At 44.1% G+C, this 16,088-nt stretch overlaps 3 protein-coding genes across 3 annotated transcripts in view; 1 reads left to right on the top strand and 2 right to left on the bottom strand.

Annotated features, from left to right (window-relative positions):
• The first annotated feature begins 1,844 nt into the window (after window positions 1-1,844).
• LOC115553427 (glycoprotein endo-alpha-1,2-mannosidase-like protein) lies at window positions 1,845-13,431 on the top strand. The gene is made up of 5 exons (XM_030369653.1): window positions 1,845-2,417; window positions 2,908-3,453; window positions 4,305-4,414; window positions 10,574-10,650; window positions 11,602-13,431. Exons 2-5 carry the CDS (start codon window positions 2,946-2,948, stop codon window positions 12,236-12,238), a joined length of 1,332 nt encoding a protein of 443 aa, XP_030225513.1. The 5' UTR covers window positions 1,845-2,417; window positions 2,908-2,945; the 3' UTR covers window positions 12,239-13,431.
• The window catches only part of yrdc (yrdC N(6)-threonylcarbamoyltransferase domain containing), a 3,517-nt gene continuing 548 nt past the window's right edge, over window positions 13,120-16,088 (bottom strand). The window contains exons 2-6 of the mRNA XM_030369654.1: window positions 15,778-15,973; window positions 15,571-15,685; window positions 14,763-14,882; window positions 14,446-14,576; window positions 13,120-13,947 (exon numbers count right to left, since the gene is read on the bottom strand). Coding sequence (XP_030225514.1) covers window positions 13,881-13,947; window positions 14,446-14,576; window positions 14,763-14,882; window positions 15,571-15,685; window positions 15,778-15,973 — 629 coding nt within the window. The 3' untranslated portion in view covers window positions 13,120-13,880. The remainder of the gene's footprint in view (window positions 13,948-14,445; window positions 14,577-14,762; window positions 14,883-15,570; window positions 15,686-15,777; window positions 15,974-16,088) is intronic.
• mtf1 (metal-regulatory transcription factor 1) overlaps window positions 14,937-16,088 on the bottom strand; it is a 26,826-nt gene continuing 25,674 nt past the window's right edge. Inside the window, exon 12 of the transcript XR_003978455.1 lies at window positions 14,937-14,997. The gene's annotated coding sequence lies outside the window, so the exon portion shown is untranslated. The remainder of the gene's footprint in view (window positions 14,998-16,088) is intronic.

Genomic DNA, 16,088 nt, shown 5'->3' with positions numbered 1-16,088 from the left:
GTGCTCGCACAGCATGCTGAGAATCAAATATTGGGATGAAGTCGGAATCAGTGTTCAGTAAGTTATTGTTGTTGTTCTTAACGTTTCCCCATAGGATCGTTCCCTACGTGACATCAACATAGCCCATCTGCTTTGGGCGGAGGATCCCAACTGCAAATAATGGAAAATACATTGTCGTTCGTGACGTGTGTGGTCAATACTCCTCATTGATGGTAATTTCTCCGAGACAGAAAAACGTATTTTTTTACCTACAACCTCGGTCATAGGCAGTTGGCAAGTCGTCTTTTGTTGTTGTTGCTTTTGTTGTTGGAGGAGGTGGTGGTGGTGGTGGTGGTTTTATCAAATAAATTCAGAGTAGGCCTATAGGCCTACTAGGCCTGAATTCGGTGTGAAATGGAAGTGAATAATCTACAACACAAAAAAATGACAAATAATCAAACATGCACACAATGAAGTACTGGCAAGTACTCAACCTGTAACTCAAAAACAACCCGAGCTGGTCAACGAATTACAGATCGATAGTGATTGATCACATTATGCTAAGCTGATTGTTGACTCGTGTCCTTGTGGTATGATGGATGACGCGAAAAGATGCTGGCAAACCGAATTTATTTCCTTTTTTGTGCACCTCAATAGGCTAATCTTTTTGGCTGATATGTGATATTTGGAGCGAGTTGTTTGTTGTACGGTAAAATAAATAAAATTCGGAACATCAATGATACATTATGAAATATTATTATTATTAATAATAATTATTATTAATAACAATAATAATAATAATATAAGTAATTAGAATAATAGTAACTAGTATTCTTATTTTCATTGCATAAATTCACTATTCAATCACTAACAAGTGGCCTATTTATGTTAAGCAAAACCGAATCTTTTTCGGTTTGCCCTATAAAACATTTATTTCCGAAACTATAAACTAAATTAGCCATTAGGCTTTAATTGATCTAAGCCAATGTGAAATTGAGTTGATCAATTCATTTGATTGGCCCTGAAAAAAAATGATGCAGCTTGATAGGGAAACGGAGATGAATTCATTGATTCGATTCTTTCATTGATTAGTCGAATTCAAATCCTGTGAGATGTTCCTACCATACGAAGATGAAGATCCTGGTGCTCCACAGGGCCAGATGTGCTGGAGAGGTTGATTTAAGGTAACTCCCATTACGACCCCTTGTGGCTTTAAACCGACCTGCGTCTTATAAAGTCAAATATTGACCTAGAAACTTAAATCCCCGGTGCTATCGTCGAATCATTAACATAAGAATTAAATCAACAGTAGGCCTATAAGTGCCATGCATTTTACTTAAATAAATTGTCCTCCAATTAAATAAAGTACGTTGATCTGATTTCACTGGTTTGACAGTGAAATTCGTTTATTTAAAGTCTAATTTAATCTACGAATGTTCCTTCCCTGCTACAATTCACATGTACAAAGTTAAGGTTTGTGCAATGCTCTGAAAACCTGCATGACACCCCCTTGGACGTATTGCCTGACTTGGTTCCCTCTTTCAAAGTTGATGGACTATTTTAACAAAATTAAATAACAAACACAACATTAAGCCACATTTGTCATTGATCTCTAGTTATATTTACAACAATAGACAAAAATAATGATAAACTAAAATATCCGCCCAAAGAAAGTCATAGTTCGCATTTTCACAATTTTAATTTTCGTAAATCTTCGAGTATTCAACTTTATATAGGGCTACCCTGTTTTATTAAGGGCCAAAACTGTCCTACGGAAACTCCCCACTTGATGGCAGCACGCGTGTTGAGGATGAGAAGAATGACGAGGCTGCGACCGGAACCCCTTCCCTCTTCTGGAATTAAGAGATGGGAGAGGGAAAGGCTGACCGAAAAGTTATAGCATTGAGGTATGGACCCACAACAACAAACCGATTGCAGTTATAATCAGTAAGTCCTACAATCAGCAAGCTAAAACACCAAGTCAAATATCGTTAAATATTGGCCTAGTAAAGATTATCTTCTTTTCATTTGAATTGGACTTTATTGAGATTCACGATTGCGTTGGAAGCTCCATGTTAGTCTAATCTAATTAAATTAACTAAAGACATAGGTTTTATGATTTTATTATTATCGTTATTCCAAAACCCCTTCAAAAACTAAACTCTTAACGAACTACAACAATATAATAGCCTACATATCACTCTATTATCGCCTGGTTATGAATCCGACTCAATTAGCCCTCTATTAGCCCGCATCGGCCAAAAATAGGCAATGCGCTGCATGCTCCGCCCTCCCGGCAGCGAGCCGGCAGCAGGCGGAGGAGCGCCCAGCACCATGGACAGAGACACGGGCTGCAGCGGGCTGCAGGGACCCGGGGATAGCTGCTGCTGCTGCGTAGGAGGAGCGGAGAGAAGGGCTGCAATCAGAGGTGCTGGGAGGTAAAAGTATTTTTTCTTAGCAAGTGTCGTATAGCTTACTATGAGGAAACTTTAACGATGGAAATGAGAGACCCCGAGGGAATTTGAACGTCAGAGTTGGACATGAGGAAAGTCAATAGGATGCAAGTTCCCTGTGCGAAGTGCACGCTGGAGTTTGCATGCAGACGCAGTTTATGCCATTTGGATATTTAAGATACATTGAATGATTTTTAATTTGTATTATTAATAGTACGATTACTGCTACCGTTTCAGTTATAATTTCTTATTTAATTCGTCGTGAGATGCTTGGGGGAAAGCTGCGCCTCCACTGTTATCGACGGTCATCGCATTTAAAATGAAAGATACATTTAAGACATATGTACAGTATAATAATGTAAAACGACATGAACACCAGACGAAAGCGAGTAGGCTTACATTTCATTCAACTTTAACTGTAAACCAGCGGCAGGAAAAGACGCTTCGTCTAACCCGCACGTCTCCTCCACGCCAGCGGTCGCCTTCAGACAGACTCGCCGTGCGGAGGGCACGATGGCCCGGCTCCGGAGGAAGGTATGCGTCGCTCTCTTTCTCTTCACCTTGTTCCTCTTCGGAACCATGATGGGCCTTAGAACTTTAAAACCCGGCGACTTCTCCGACTGGCAGTCTCCGGGAGCCGACCTCCTCCCAGTAATAGCAGACCGGCGCTCCGTGGTGGCGAGGGAGCACGTCACGCTACCCCCACGTCAGGCTCGAGCCGACGGTAGCGACGCCAGAGCGGTGTCGTCGAACCACGGCCACGACGGGACCGTATTTTATGACGTCCATATATTTTACTACGTGTGGTATGGGACGCCAAACTCGGACGGCAGATACCTCCATTGGGATCACGCCCTGGTCCCGCACTGGGACAATAAGATCGCCGCCAGCTACCCAAGAGGAAGGCACATGCCGCCGGACGACATCGGCTCCAGCTTCTACCCTGACCTGAACCCGTACAGCTCGAGGGACCCGGGCGTGCTGGAGTCCCACATGGAGCAGATCGGAGCATCCGCTGCAGGTAGAACACACTTTCACAAAGCCTCAAGTAGCTTACATGACAGATGACAATTGTCTTAGATACTTTTTTCAGCGATGAATAACAATGTGTAAAAGAGTATAACGTTATGACATGTCGCCTTCTGAAATAGCAGATATCAAAGAGAAGGCTAACTTCACAGCAACGCGTCTCACATGTCCATTCCAACCATCCGCTTGCATGTTTGAAACTTTATATCAGATAGCCTACTATAAAACTCCAGGCAGTGACTTAAATGTTCTGCTACCATTATTTAGAAAAAAAAGGTATTTTGACTGTCATATACCGCCTGGCGTCTAAATAGGTTGGATCCAACTGGAACATCCGAGCGTCTCAGGTCGCCCTGGCGTGACAGATGGAGCCCAGAGCCCGTTGCTCGCTACATTTAAGTCAGATCCATTTCATTAGGCTCGGCTGGCATCCAATACCACACAATACTCCAAAGTAAAACACTACTCGCTTTAATCACAACGTCATCTGTGTTTAAAAAAATAAATATATATATGGTTGGCTGCTTGGCATTACAAGGCAAAAAAAAATATATAAAAAAAATCCCTGTCTCTATGGGAGAAACGGCACACATGCGAGATGAAGAAAGTGCCCTTTGTTGCATATTTATTCTGCCAGCTCGCATACTGAGAAATGATGATCTGTCATATACACTGTAGCCATGCACAAGCAAATAGCCCCACGTTGACGTGTGAACTGTGCATAAATGATGTGCAGGAATATTAATTTTGTTCACAGAGAACTTATAATAGGGCCTTTGGTGTGTGTGTGTGTGTCTGTGTGTGTGTGCTTGTGTGCGTGCATGTGTGCGTGCGTGTGTGTAGGTGTTCTGGTAGTCTCTTGGTACCCACCAGGCCTTGCTGATGATAACGGGGAGCCTAGTGATGACCTGGTACCGGCGGTGCTGGATGCAGCCTACAGACACAACCTTAAGGTAGTCTTACTTCACCCTTACCTACTCCTGAGCTCCTGTTAGCCTACAGAACGCAGGCTAATCTACTGACAGTGTTCTGTTAGACACTCACTGACCTTAGCCTCCACCTTCTGTTAGCCTACTATTGAGTGTCTGCTAACTTAATGTTATCTCATAAAACTACATACATCGATTATTTGTTCATTTGAACCCACTGCTAATCAACTGTTTTCCTCCTGTTAACGTAGCACTACTGCTTACCTACTGCTAACTCCTTCAAATTCAAATTAAAAAAGAAACATCTGTTAGCTTAATTATAACTGAACCTATTCTATAGTGAAGGCTCCATTCCAACGGTCTGCGTTATTTGTGCTTAAGCCACAGACACCTCATCACCACAGACATAAAAGCCAAGAATAAAAGACCTGGTAACTCCAAGCCCAGAGACAAACCAGTTTCATTATTCATGTGTGATTGGCAGAATACGAATGAGGTGAAAGTGGTTGTTCCTGTTGGGACGTCCATACGTCTTTTCGTGTGTTCGCCCACCCCCCCCCCCCCGCTCCGACAGGCTCTTGTAACAAGCAACAGCATTGAGCACCACAGCTTGGGGTCCGGGCGTGGGGGTGGGGGGGGGGGGGTCGAACACAGCCGCTATAGCTGAGGTCTAAAGGGTTGTTCCACGGTGGCAATATGCTCTGCGCCCACTGCTTTGTAAAGTGATGAAACTCAGAGCATTTGCATAATTTGTGCATAAGGTCTACTGCAGGGCAGGGTATGAAAGAAGGACGGTTGTTTCTTAGAGAATACACAAGAGTGTCTTTTTTAGCTCTTTTGGTCTTCTTAGCGCTGTACCAATCGGTCCTTGCTCTCAGAATAAAAGAGGAAAGAAAGAGAAATACATGGAGTCCAGTACCTTAATAATGCACAGATCGCATTCCGACTACAATCCTCAATTGCATTGAGCTCTGCGCTTCCCAATGGAGGATGCATCTCTCCATTAAAAGCAATGAAAAAAAACTAAACTCTTGCTGTTATAATGTGAAGGACAGTTTGGCACGCTGGCCTGGTGAGGAAACTCTCTGTGACACACGGGGTCGAGCCAAGAGGTGCTCGAGTGGAACCTGTTCTAAGGCCACATCCTTCTCAAGAGGCCTCTTTCGCTGCAGGGTAGTCGGACTCTGGATCTGTGTGACTGACTCGGTGACTTCAACACTCGGCTCAAAATGCCACGGACTGTTGCTTGGTTCAGGGGTAAAGAAATATGATGGGGGTATAGTAAGACCAGAGGGGAGCCTGGGGAGAGGGTGGTGGCGGTGGTGTAGTGGGGGAGGGAGGGAAGTATTGGGGCACATGATTGCATGCCAATTAGGTCGGAAAGAACAACTACATCAATATTTGCAGCTTCCTCTTCCCGTCACGCCGATTGAAGGCTTATATGAAAGTTTAAGCAACTCTGTTGTCAAGCGACACAGTTAACAACATATGCTCTTTAGAGAGAACGAAAGCTTGATCGGGAGAGAGAGAGAGAGAGCGAGCTTGAGCCGGGGGGATAGAGGGAGAATAAGAAGCAAAGATAGGGGGATGGAGGAAGAGATGGAGAGAGAGATAAATTGAGCGTGGGAAGGGGGGGGCACCAGGGAGCAATGTCAAAAATAACAAAAACAAGAGGCAGGGGGCATACAGTAGAACACACAGAGAGAGAGCGAGAGAGAGCGAGAGAGAGACTGACTAATGTTGACAGTTTTCAATGCACAGACATTTTAGTCTTTGAAGCAAATGCTTTTAGAAACATGTTATTAATGTGCATGAAGGGGAGGGGGTTGGGTATCTGGCTCACGGATGGCCTGAAGGTAGACTGCTACAGGACATTTGGATTCGACTCCCCTTTTAAACTTACTGTGCATTTTGGTGCTTGCGTGTTTTCTGTTTTTTTTGTGTGTGTGTGACTAGCGTTCTGTGTACGTGTGCGTGTATGGTGTTGGAAGGAAAGCATGTGAGTATCTGTATCTGAGTTCATCTGAGATGGCGTTGGAAGGACATAGATAGGCCTGCATGAGCCTCCACTCAGATCCGTTTGCACTCTCACACCCGCTTACAGAAATATCCCTTCTCCGTCAGTCGGCCCCTCGATACCAAAGGACCCAGACTGGTCAGACATCCCACAAGCTATCTAAAGGGATGAATAGGATAATCTCAGTGGCACTCGCTATCCACATTTCACCTTGTAGCTACACAGGTTCCATGCTGATCTGGTCCTACATGTCAGGCCCTCTCTCTCTCACACCGTAAGTTATTGTCCGCCTTCTCTGTGCTGCCCATAAAGGCACAAAAGCCCACAATTGAAGCGGTAAATAGTGAGTTGAGTCCCAGTCGCATGGGGTTATATAAAGGGCTTGTTATTCTGTAAGTAGAAACATATTGAGGTGGGAAACATAAACAAGCCCCGTGGAAGCCCCGTCTGTCAGCTCTCATCTGCTAGTTGGTGCCTTCTGTTATTCAGCTTCGGGTGCGGAAACAATTCTTCTGCGACAGAGAGCAGCGAGAACCCCTTTTAACGTACAGATTTTGCTGCAAAGCCTAGTTAGACACGGTGCTGTCGGGAAGATCCGATCGTAGACAGAGATGTACTGTCAGCTCTGGCCAGTGGAGCACAAGTTTTCTCCTGCTTTACTCTGTGTGTGTGTTTGTGTGTGTGTGTTGATCTCTCCTAACACACACACACACACACACACACACACACACACACACACACACACACACACACACACACACACACACACACACACACACACACACACACACACACACACACACACACACACACACACACACAGTCCAGCAGATCTAATGAACACGCCATATAGGTCAGAGGTCAGCTTGCTCCACAGCAGAAGATCCCCAGTCAGAACTTTGAGACTCCGTGCACACACGGACGAACGTGTCCACATAAAAATGTGTATGATGCCATGATATCAGCAGAGTAGGGGTGGACACGATAGCTGTAAAGCCTGTTTCAAAGTTGAATTATACTATTATACTGTATATACCCCATACCAGTGCTTGCATTTACGGCCTGTAAAGGGAATCTTGATGAAGTTCAAATATGAATTTAAACCTCCTCAACTGGCCGATCATGATTGTAGCAGGAAAGACGAAGCGGTAGTCACGTTTCTGTCGGGACTCGTAATCGTGGGCTACGCCAATGCATAAAGATTGGCGGCATACCAACACCGTAGGTCTCTAGGCAGAAGTATAATTTGGCCTTAATGCAGCATTGCCAACTGCACCAGTACAGCTAATAAAGAATTAGCTCATTATAAGATAATGCAGCAGTGCTAATACAGCATAATCGAATGCAGCAGTGCTAATACCGCATAAGCTAATGCAGCATAGCAGACTTAATTTAGCAGCACTAATGCTGCAGCGCTTACCACCTGAGATATCAAGAGGCTGTCAGGTGATTTAAGATGTATGTGGGGCTTTGAGTTATCTTATCGTCAAGCGTTGGCTGTGTAGAAGCTTGAAGCCCTTGCAATCTAAACATGTTTTTTCTCTTTGGTTAAGTGGTCTTGGAGGCTTGACTTGGGTACAGATTGTTGTATGAGTACACATGAATCACCAGAGTCTTGGTGTCCCTCCAGTCAGCAGGGAGCTGGCGCCTGTACTCAATGGAACACATTCACTCACTCATGCATACGCACACACACATTCTCCAATAGGCTTTCCCACAGTCATTCATTCATGCATACAAACATACAAACATTCACACACAGACACGCACATCGTTCTCCCATGCGCACATACACATTCAATCAAACACGCAGACACAGTGCATATGTTGAATTGAGAGCTTGCTCTTCTGTGTGTATGTGTAATGTCAAGTGATCAAAGAGAACCATTCGATTGTATAGTTATGAAGCGATCCTATGATAATCAAAAGATAATGAGCAATGAAGTCCTAATCTGTCCTGAAACGCAAACAGTATAATTAAGACAGAAATATGAGAAAATTAAGAGAATTACAATGTTTTTACAGAAAATGTGATATTTAAGACACTATAAAAACACCAGCTGCATCCCATGATTGAAGTAGCACACTGTTGCCATAGGCTCCCTGCTTGGTCTGGGGTCTGGGCTAGTGTGTCCCGACCTCATCAATATGAATAGTTTCATATATTATTCAGGTCGGAAGAATCATCACTGTAAACACAAGAAACAAACCTCTGCCCAACAACCAACATATGACAAAAAAAACATTTAGCCTTTACACGTAATGTTGGCACTTTGAACACTCGGAGACTCCTGGTTACGTCAACAATGAACGATGGACCAGGCCTGAGTGCCTTGCTAGAGAGCATCTTTGTCGTAAAGCCAATAGGAGCCAAGGATTGGCAGCAACAATCAAACAATTTCAACCCTAACCCTCCCAGTTCTCAGGCAACCTTTCTCTGCCTACTGACCTTTAGCCTTAAGGTATTTGTGGATATTTACTCAGTCAAGCCATCCTTACCCAACCTTCACAGCCTGATGGAATACATCACACCGTAATTAAACAAGAGATCCCATCGCTCTAACCTTTTGGTTTTCAGTCTCATTTCATGCAAAAGGAGATCGAAGATGGAGCAGATAATTATTATTGAATGTTGTTTGGGCATTTCACTTATCTGCGGTTTTCTCTCACGAAACGTTCTCTTTAGCAATATCCCCGTGAAAAGAGACGGAAAAAAAGGTTACTGGAAAGGTGTCCGGAAAGTAGTGGTGTGAAAAGGCCACATTGTCCCATTGCATAAGAGCTTTAGAGTGGACCTCTATGATAAAGCAGAGCTAGCCCCCACATTCTGGACCCCCACCGAGGGAGCACACCTGTTAGGTAACAGCCCAGCCGGACGCTTTGATTCCTACAGGATGTAATGTAGAGGCCGCGCCCACGCACACACGCTGCCAGAGACACGCACGCTGGAACACACGCGCACATTCGCACCGTTCGCTGAAAACACACAGCTTTTCAGACTGTTAAACCAAACCCGAAATTCTGGCTGTATCGTAACGTATATAATCACAATGAGAGACACAAATTCAACACAATACGGACTGTTTGTATTTGACATTATGGTGATGAACACCTAACATGGAAAGGGCAGGGGGGTGCGTGTGTGTTGCAAAGTGCATGTGTGTATTTGTTTGTGTTTGTGTGGCGTCCCATGAGTCAGTGTGTTCCACCCTCGGGGCCTAAATCAAATGTTCCCCAGAAAGTAGGACATGAACCCAGCGCAGTATCCCCACCGAGCTCCTGTGTTTGTCTTTATTCCGATAAATGTGACGCACTGCACATGTATGTATGTAGTACGTATGTATTCTTATATTTTGATTCTTTTGTAGCACCTCACAGAGAAAAAAATGCCCCTTCATCACCACCAGCACCACCATCCATCACAATATTCTACCTCCCAACTGCATAGTTTTTTTTAATCAATGTCTTGACTTCCTAAATCATGCGAAGAATGCATTCCTTAATGAGATGAATATTGGCAGAATTCTGGGACCAGACCGCTTAAATATGTAACAGTGTGCATCGTTAGTGAAGTGTCAGCCATTGTTATATGTGCTTGCTCTGCGAGCCATTCGGCCCATTAATGACTGTTTTTTACTACCTTGCGCCAGTCACTCTGCTTACGATTCAGTCCCTCGGGTTTTCGCCCTCGACTGACCGAATGGCGCATGGTAGTAAAACCACTGCACTAGCTAGAACATAAAATGTATTTTAGTTGCGTCATATATAATTCAAAGTCATGTTATTCGCTATTCCGCCCTTAAATAGTCTACTATCTAAACTGTTCAGTTGCACGGTGTTCCCCCACTAAGACTCAAATGAGTAAATCCAAATATAAGGCCTTGTTTTTACAAGAGCCACCTTGGGAAACACACCTCCCTTCAAAGAAGGACCTAGTCCTGTTTGTTTCGTTGGACTTAGTAAGTAGGCATGAACACTTACACTATTTTCTGAATTCCTGGCTGAGGGGAAGATCCAACTAAACTGGCCTACTAGTTATGCATTTTAGCACTACCTAGTGTCCAAACGGTTAACACGAATTCACACCTCACAAAATGTAGGTCCATCGTGAATGCTGATCCAAAAATTGAACTCCAACAACCCTTGTTTTTAACCTGTCATCCTAGGTTGCCTTCCACCTCCAACCATACAGAGGACGGAACGACCAAAGTGTCCATGACAACGTCAAATACATAATCGACAGGTAGGCCCCATGTAGCCTACTTGTACGAACTTCTACTGCACTACAAGTACGTTATTAGAGAGCAACCCAAACATCGATTAAAACCCCAGATGCAGCACCATCTACTGGTGAAACGCCAGCTGATGAAATCACTAACAACTGCCTTCATTTGGTGCTTATGGGCCAACCAGAAATGCCGTGGAGCCACTTGATGAGTTCAAAATAATCGATGCGTCCAACGTTTTTACAACCCAACAGTAGCTTAAATAACTATACTATAAGGATTGTTTAATTGTCAAAGTAGCTAGTCATTATCCTAGCTTGTCATGTCAAATACAAGTGGGCTGTTTTAGAACAGGCTGCTGCTTAAAATATTTTTGCCGACCATACCATACCTTTTTTTTATGTAGGTTCAGTCTGAGTGGCTCAGTTAATGAGTGGGTTTTACGATTTAGACAGACTTGTTGGATATTACAGCGTGAGCATGTTCATTAGCTTAAATAGCCCATCCTGCAGCAGGTAACTTTAACAGTTGGCTGCATTTAGGTATTGTGGTAAATCTGAATTCTGAATGTGCAGAGCAACATTTCATTAAGTCTTGAGGGTGTAGAAGAGGGAGGTTTTCCATTGATTGCAATGCAGTATAGGCGTTCCCTTCAGAATCAAAAATAAAGTAGGAAGTGAACACGGAACTAAAGATTGTGCATTTCTTACTTTGGGGTCAACATTGGGGAAAGCTACCTTAACAAGGCAGTTCAAATGCACTGAATTATGTACAGTGTACTAAGTTAAGACACAACAAAGGATGCAGATATGGGGACTGCTAAACACTAGTTTGGAACGGAATGGCTGTCGATGGCTCCAGCCTCCACCACTGCATATGGTCAGCCTTTTCTTAGGGTCTAGGCTCTTAGCAAACCTTTTTCTGTGTGTGTATAAAACACCTGAATAATCTTAATTTTTAACCAAAAGGTACGGCGACCATGGAGCGTTCTACAAGTTCACCTCCACCTCCGGCAAGAGCCTCCCCATGTTCTACGTCTACGACTCCTACCTCACGCCGCCCGACGCCTGGGCCGACCTCCTGACCCCCAGCGGCTCCCACAGTCTGCGCGGCTCCGCCTACGACGGCCTGTTCATCGCGCTGCTCGTCGAGGAGCGCCACAAACACGACATCCTGGCGGCCGGCTTCGACGGCATGTACACCTACTTCGCCTCTAACGGCTTCTCCTTTGGCTCCTCCCACCAGAACTGGAAATCCGTCAAGGCATTCTGCGACGGCAACAACATGCTGTTTGTCCCGAGCGTCGGCCCCGGCTACATCGACGCCGCCGTGCGGCCCTGGAACAACCACAACACCCGTAACCGTGTGAACGGCCGCTACTACGAAACGGCCCTGCAGGCAGCACTGAACGCACGGCCGGACATCGTCAGCATCACGTCGTTCAACGAGTGGCACGAAGGGACCCAGATCGAGAGGGCCGCGCCAAAGAAGACCGTGACTCGAGTGTACCTGGACTACCTCCCCCACGGGCCCGACCACTACCTAGAGCTGACCCGGCGCTGGGCTGAGCAGTTCAACAAGGAGAAGGAACAGTGGTTGATGTGAGCAGCTGGGGGTGTAAACATGAATGGCATGTAATTGGAGTGTGGGGAATAGTGCGTGGAAGTATGAAAAACATGAGGTTTGCGGTCTTAAAGGGTAACTAAATGCAGGGCAGCATTTGTGAGTTTGCTGCCACCTAAAGGCGAAACATAAATGTTAATTTTACCATGTCAGCAAATATTTACCTCTTAAAAAGCCCTTCCAAAATGTGTGATTCTCTGCTTACGTCAGTGCAGCAAAAAGGACCCAACTGTTTGCCCTGCCTTTATCAAAAAGAGACTATCACAATCTGGATCCGACCTTCATTAGCAACACTATTACACTTAGTTGTTTTTTACCGTCTTTTTGCATTAAAGCGGTTCTTTGCTCGCGAACATGAAAAAAAGAAGGTACATATGCATCTGATTGAGATCATATTAGCATGTGGTTCCATAATTGGTTTACTTCCTGTCTCCTGAAAAGAAGAAGTGAAAAATCTGGAATCTATAATGCGATTCTTGACGCGTTTATCTTTAGATCAGGAAGGGCAAATTTCATTGATTATGTCAGCAGAGGACATCACTTCGATCAGAAATGGCACTGTAGGCGTATGTCCCCTCAGATAATTATGTGCTCTGCAAATTTTATTTTTTTTGCCCTATTGGGGATTGTTTTATGCTTTCGAACAGCGAAGGAAGTCATTCAGAGGTGTACGTGCAGCAGCCAGCCATTCGATAGGAAGCACTGTCGCTTTGGTTCGCTCTAATGGGTCCTTCCGCATAATCCACTCGGATTACACTTCTATGCCTTTTGGACACACCACTGGAGATACAGATTGATCAGCTAAAGCCAAGACAGAGTTGAAATGCTATCAGGATCTTTGCCCCTTAAGAAGACCAGGATACTGGGATATAAAAATCTATTTATTTTCTCTCAAGAGTAAGGGTTAAATCTTTGGAAAACAATGCATTAGACCAAGATTAAATTAGCTGATAATACAAACAGGAGTGTTCAACTGGGTCCACAGTGAGAAAAACCGAATTGTTGAGCAATAGCACGGCCAATAAATCCTACAGGCCTCCCATATGAGAATGCAGCTAGTCAGGATCAATTTATAATTCAATTAAAATCCTATTCTAAATAAACTATTCTGAAAACGGACAACCTGTAACAAAACCATGTATTTTTTAAAATAAATAAAATGTGTAGACTTAAAATGTTGGTTTTTATATAATTGTTCCCATTAAATGTAAGAGAAATCAACAGTAATAAAAATATATATAATTGAAAGAGGTTAGTGACATCTCTTCCACACACACACCAAAATCAAATAAAAAACATAACTTCCTACAGTTTATGCTCCTTTGCAACAACGCACAGAAAGAAAAACTCGACAATAAAATGTAATAAACCAGGCATTAAAGAAAGCCCAACAGTAACTGCGGACAGCATGAGTTCAAGTCCCAAGCAGCCTTCAGAAGAGCATCACTGCCTGAAAGAATTTGGAAATGGCTTGATTACGGTTGAAGTGTTGTTCAATTCTGCAATATCCCTGGAGAGCAGCCATTCAACACTGCGAGAGATCCATTTTCTTAATGAGGCATTCCCCCTCCTTGAACCTCACTTTGTGCGATTCAACAAATGAAATGTAGAGTTCACAGGTCATTCATTCAATCGTGTCTTCACACAGTCCGTATTTCCGTTGCAGGAGATCCACCGTGGAGGAAAAGGCACTGAGAACACAAGTTCAGAGTATTCTGTCATTCATGCTTATGCTTGTTAGCTGGAGTATGCTAGTAGTAGCCAAACATGAGGCCAACATTACCAGCCTTGTTAAATGACAGACAGAAGAAGGCCATACAACATACACAACAACGGAAAATAACTTCAGTTGCTAATCCCATGACACATTGCAGAGTTGATTGTGGTATGTGCTGGTATTGATTGCGTGGTGCGTTTTTGGAGCTTTACCCAAATTAACTGTTCCTTAATCCTATAACGGAACAAGCGTTTTTAGATGCTGAGGGGTTAAGGGTACGTTAACGATAGATTTTATTGAATTGTATGTCCAGTCAGGGCCTACTGCGATTTTTGGAGAGGAGGATTGTCAGTAAGGATGTGGGTTTTAATCACGCCATAATAGATTGCAATCGACTGCCTGGTTATGCCTGATCTAAATGCATTACCGAATGGTCTGTTTCTACTGATTAGCCAATTTTGCCACTACTCACCAGCCAGGCCTGATGACCCGGTATTTGCCAAGTACTGATAAGTCGACCACCGTTGATCCCAAGCGGTTCTGGTCACCGATTGGTCCGTCGTCTACCACCAACGCTAGTCTGGGCCACAAATCCTGAAACTCCTGGGAATGGGACAAAATGCAGCTAAGAAAGTATATTTTTTCCAAGAGAATTTGACTCACTGGAGTCTAATGCTGTGATTCAAATGGCCTATGAAACGTCATTCCAATTAAAAGGGTGCGGTATAAAAAAACAGGGTCAACCAAAAACACTGAAGTATAACCATCAGATGGTCATTGCACACTCACATGCACGGCCACAGTGCTGGTTTGTGAGCTGATGTTGGCACTGGTAAGGGCCAGTGGCTCCTCGCACATCTGGCAGAGCCGCCGCAAGAAGCCGTGGTCGGGGATGCGAACTCCTACCAGCTGTAACACACACACACACACACACACACACACACACACACACACACACACACACACACACACACACACACACACACACACACACACACACACACACACACACACACACACACACCTTTAAACATCTGTTTAGAACGCTGGTGGCTAGAGAGTGTTATTTTCTGGGAAGAAACAAACCACTCCATCTTTGTTGTATGACAGATTAGAGTCACGTGCTTTTTATTATAAATTATTGACAAATGTTGCTGGATTTAGCGTTGTTTCCTCAAGGCAGCCGCATACGGCTGTGACATGAACAGTGACGACAGGCTTCTGATTTATAAAGCCAGCAATGTAATGGGCTGCTCATAATGAATATCTCTTGCATGCTGGTGCAACTGCAGATTAAAAAAGCACAAATTTGGGGAACACAACCAAACACAGCTATAGTGCAGTGATCTGTACACTAGATCCGATTAGTGGTTTGAGTGATTGTCCCCATATATGTCTCAAAATCTCTATACCTCAATCATTCGGTTTCTCTCCACCTGTCAATATCTTTCTCATTTGTTCTGTCAATCTCTACCTTTGATCAATCCGTCCTGACATGATCCATGAACCTTATTTGACTAATGTGGTTAATGGCAACTTGGCAAGGAGCAGCAGCTGGACTTTTTTAACTGATTGTCAGTTGAGGGAGATGACTTACTGGAGTGAAGGGGTTGAGATCTTTGTTGAGAACTTCAGACCTCTCAAACACCAGCGTTACTGGACCAGGGAGAAGATCCGCCAGAAGTTCTTCTTTAACTTTCACTTCACAATACCTTTCGAGCGGAAATCGAACAGGTTAGAGATGTGCACATAACTTCAATTTATATTTGAATGGATGAAACAGACAAAGGTTCCAAACACCTACTTATAAATTTCTTGGATTTCTCCAACACATATGGCCAGAGGTTTCTGTCCATTTCGTCCTTTGATATCGTACACCTTCTTGATGGCGTCGTGGTGCTGGGCCAGGCAGGCCAGGCCGTAGATGGTGTCTGTAGGCACGGCCACCACCAGACCGTCTTTCAAGGCTTTCACTGTAGCGGCCAGGACTTCAGCGCCATCTAAAGGTGGAACAGTATGGAAGGTCACGTCATTAGCATTCAATAGTATAATATAACTTAACACCAAGTCCACGAGTCCGCAGTTCGCGTACTTGGTATTGAGAAACGGCTTACA

The sequence above is a fragment of the Gadus morhua genome, chromosome 11 (assembly GCF_902167405.1).
Source record: "Gadus morhua chromosome 11, gadMor3.0, whole genome shotgun sequence".
NCBI lineage: Eukaryota > Metazoa > Chordata > Actinopteri > Gadiformes > Gadidae > Gadus > Gadus morhua.
This window is presented reverse-complemented; position numbering and strand designations above follow the sequence as displayed.

Bases quoted from the DNA above. Each gene is read 5' to 3' on its own strand.
- LOC115553427 (XM_030369653.1), top strand. From the start codon at position 2,946: ATGGCCCGGCTCCGGAGGAAGGTATGCGTCGCTCTCTTTCTCTTCACC. The intron at 4,415-10,573 runs GTAGTCTTACTT...CTGTCATCCTAG, and splicing joins CCTACAGACACAACCTTAAG to GTTGCCTTCCACCTCCAACC. The intron at 10,651-11,601 runs GTAGGCCCCATG...TTTAACCAAAAG, and splicing joins GTCAAATACATAATCGACAG to GTACGGCGACCATGGAGCGT.